Source organism: Apis dorsata, unplaced genomic scaffold (genome assembly GCF_000469605.1).
Source record: "Apis dorsata unplaced genomic scaffold, Apis dorsata 1.3 scaffold_538, whole genome shotgun sequence".
NCBI classification, from domain to species: domain Eukaryota; kingdom Metazoa; phylum Arthropoda; class Insecta; order Hymenoptera; family Apidae; genus Apis; species Apis dorsata.
This window is the reverse complement of record NW_006263759.1, coordinates 70,218-72,524: the sequence shown is the minus strand read 5'-3', so window position 1 is coordinate 72,524 and position 2,307 is coordinate 70,218. Positions and strand designations below refer to the sequence as shown.

Below are 2,307 nucleotides of genomic sequence, written 5' to 3'. Positions count from 1 at the left end.
CCCCCCTCCCCCCTCGCATTCTCCGCGCCCTCCTTCCTCCTTCAGGAGGGCCGCCGCGTTATTCCATCTTCTCCCTTTCTTTCCACTTCTTCTTTCTCTCCGCGTCCTTTTCTTCCCCCTCCCCTCCTTTCGTCGCTCTTTCACCCGGTGATCTTATCTTTCGGAGGAAAAGCAAACGCTGGATGTTACGCGACCGACATCGCCAATTTCCCCCTCCTGTCCGCAAAAAAACTTGGAAGCGAATTCACATACACCCACACACACACACACACACACATGCATTGTGCCACGGCGACACAGGCGACACATACTTATTTTGCATACAAAGCGATACGCACTCTCTCTCGCGATCGAACGCGTGAAATATCTTTCTTGCAATCGCGAGAACGTTGTCTCCCAAAGGGGATCCTTCTTTAGGGTTCCACTTTATCCGATCGAAAAGATTCTCGATTACTGCCCAAAATCAACGCGATTATCATCGATCTAATTTCGATTGGATTCTATTTAATCCTTCAGTTTCATTCGTTGGCTATTTCCTAGCTCGAAGCTCGATCGACGCTTTTTCGTTTCCTCGTCCGTCGAGAAAGGATCGCGACGACGAATCGCGCGTTTTACTTTTCTTTTTTTCGAAACGACGATAAAGTTTATATCCTTTAACCGAGACCACATTTAGCTTGCCTCTCGCAACAACCGCGGAATTTACAAGCCGAGTGAATTCCACGGATACCGATTCGAGGGAGGGATAAGAAGCACCTGTCGTACGATCGAACCGTTTGAGAGAACGGAAGCAGTAAAAGGGGGGAACGAAGGAGATAAGGGTTAAAAATGAGAAGGGAGAAGCGGATACGAATAATTCTAAACTATTATTAGTTTTTCTTCTTTCCAAGAGAAATATATATGTGCATATACATATATGGAAGAGCGAACGATCCCGAAAAGACGCGAGAAGAACGGAACCAAGGCAAGGAGTCGGAACGTAACTCGAAGCGTGGAAAATCACTTTCCTCCTCGCGTTCCCTTTCTTTCTCTCCGCGGAAAGAATCGCGAGCCAGACGTTCCAAGAGTTTGATCCTCTCGTCATCGATCGACAAACGATTCGTATTGAAACTCGTTTCTAATTCGTGTCTAATCAGGAATTTGCTTTCGAGGTTAATCTTTCACCGAAATTAAAAAACTTTTTCAAACTTTCGCCGTGGAATCGAGTCGAAATATATAATCGAGGCGATCTGCTGAGTAACGAGAGACGAGAAGGAGAAGGAGGAGGAGGAAGAGGAGGAGGAAGAGGAGGAGGAGAAGGATCGCGTGATTCATCGGACAACGTCATTGTTGCGCTCGTAAATCACCGCGCAATTATTAACGTTCTTATTTTCCAACTCTTCTTCCATCTGCCCTGGATCCCGTTTTCGCACAGAGATTCCTATAGAGGGAGAAAAATTCGCCCCACCGGCGATCTAAAAATACATACGCCGCTTGAATCGAATCACAACGCGGTTAAAAGCAGTTTCTCACTTCGTTTTCCGTCAACGAAACAGTGCAATTACTGTGTAATCACTAGGGGAATTTACTACGGGTTTATTGTATACGAGTTCGCACAATATTCCCTCCTCCTCCTCCTGCTCCTCCTCCTTCTTTTGCTCGGGAGGAGGAAAGGAACGATTTCGATTCGGGAAGCAAGTTGAGGAAGATCGGACGAGAGAGAGAGAGAGAGACGAAGAGAATCGAGGCGCATCGAGGTCGTCGCGTAGAGTGAACGTCCGTCGGCCTTGAGCCACGCATCCATCGTCCACGTGACGTGTCGTCGAACGAGAGCCGAGGAGTGTCGAAATTCGGAGGGGTTTTTGCTCACCGTTCGCCCCTGCAACGCCGAAAATGTATATCCACCACAGGAGCAGTCTTCGTGGTCCGGTCTCCATCATCGATTATAATCGACCGATTCCCCAAAATCGATCCTCCGAGGAGGCGAAGGATATTATTAATCGGTGAAGTGTCTCGAGGAAGGAAGGAAGGAAGGAAGGAAGGAAGGAAGGAAGGAAGAAGGGAAAGAAGGAAGGAAGAAAGGAAAGAAGGAAGGAAAAAAGGGGAAGAACGGTTTAACCGTGGAAAACTCTCATTTATATTTGATCGTCCTTCCTTCTCCCCGAGGATCGAGATTTATTATCGCGCTCGTTCCACTCGCGTTCCACTTCCCCCGCAACTTTTCGTTTCGATATCGACTCACTAACACTCGGATACACGGGTTACTTGAAGAAAAAGAGAGAGAAAGAGAGAGAGAAAGAGAAAAAAAAAAAGACGATCGATGAACGATTG

General features: G+C 47.2%; 1 protein-coding gene across 1 annotated transcript in view; it reads right to left on the bottom strand.

The window, feature by feature from the left end:
• The window catches only part of LOC102678984, a 15,809-nt gene extending 13,531 nt beyond the window's left edge, over positions 1 to 2,278 (bottom strand). The window contains exon 1 of the mRNA XM_006620832.2: positions 1,847 to 2,278. Coding sequence (XP_006620895.1) covers positions 1,847 to 1,916 — 70 coding nt within the window. The 5' untranslated portion in view covers positions 1,917 to 2,278. The remainder of the gene's footprint in view (positions 1 to 1,846) is intronic.
• Positions 2,279 to 2,307: the final 29 nt, after the last annotated feature.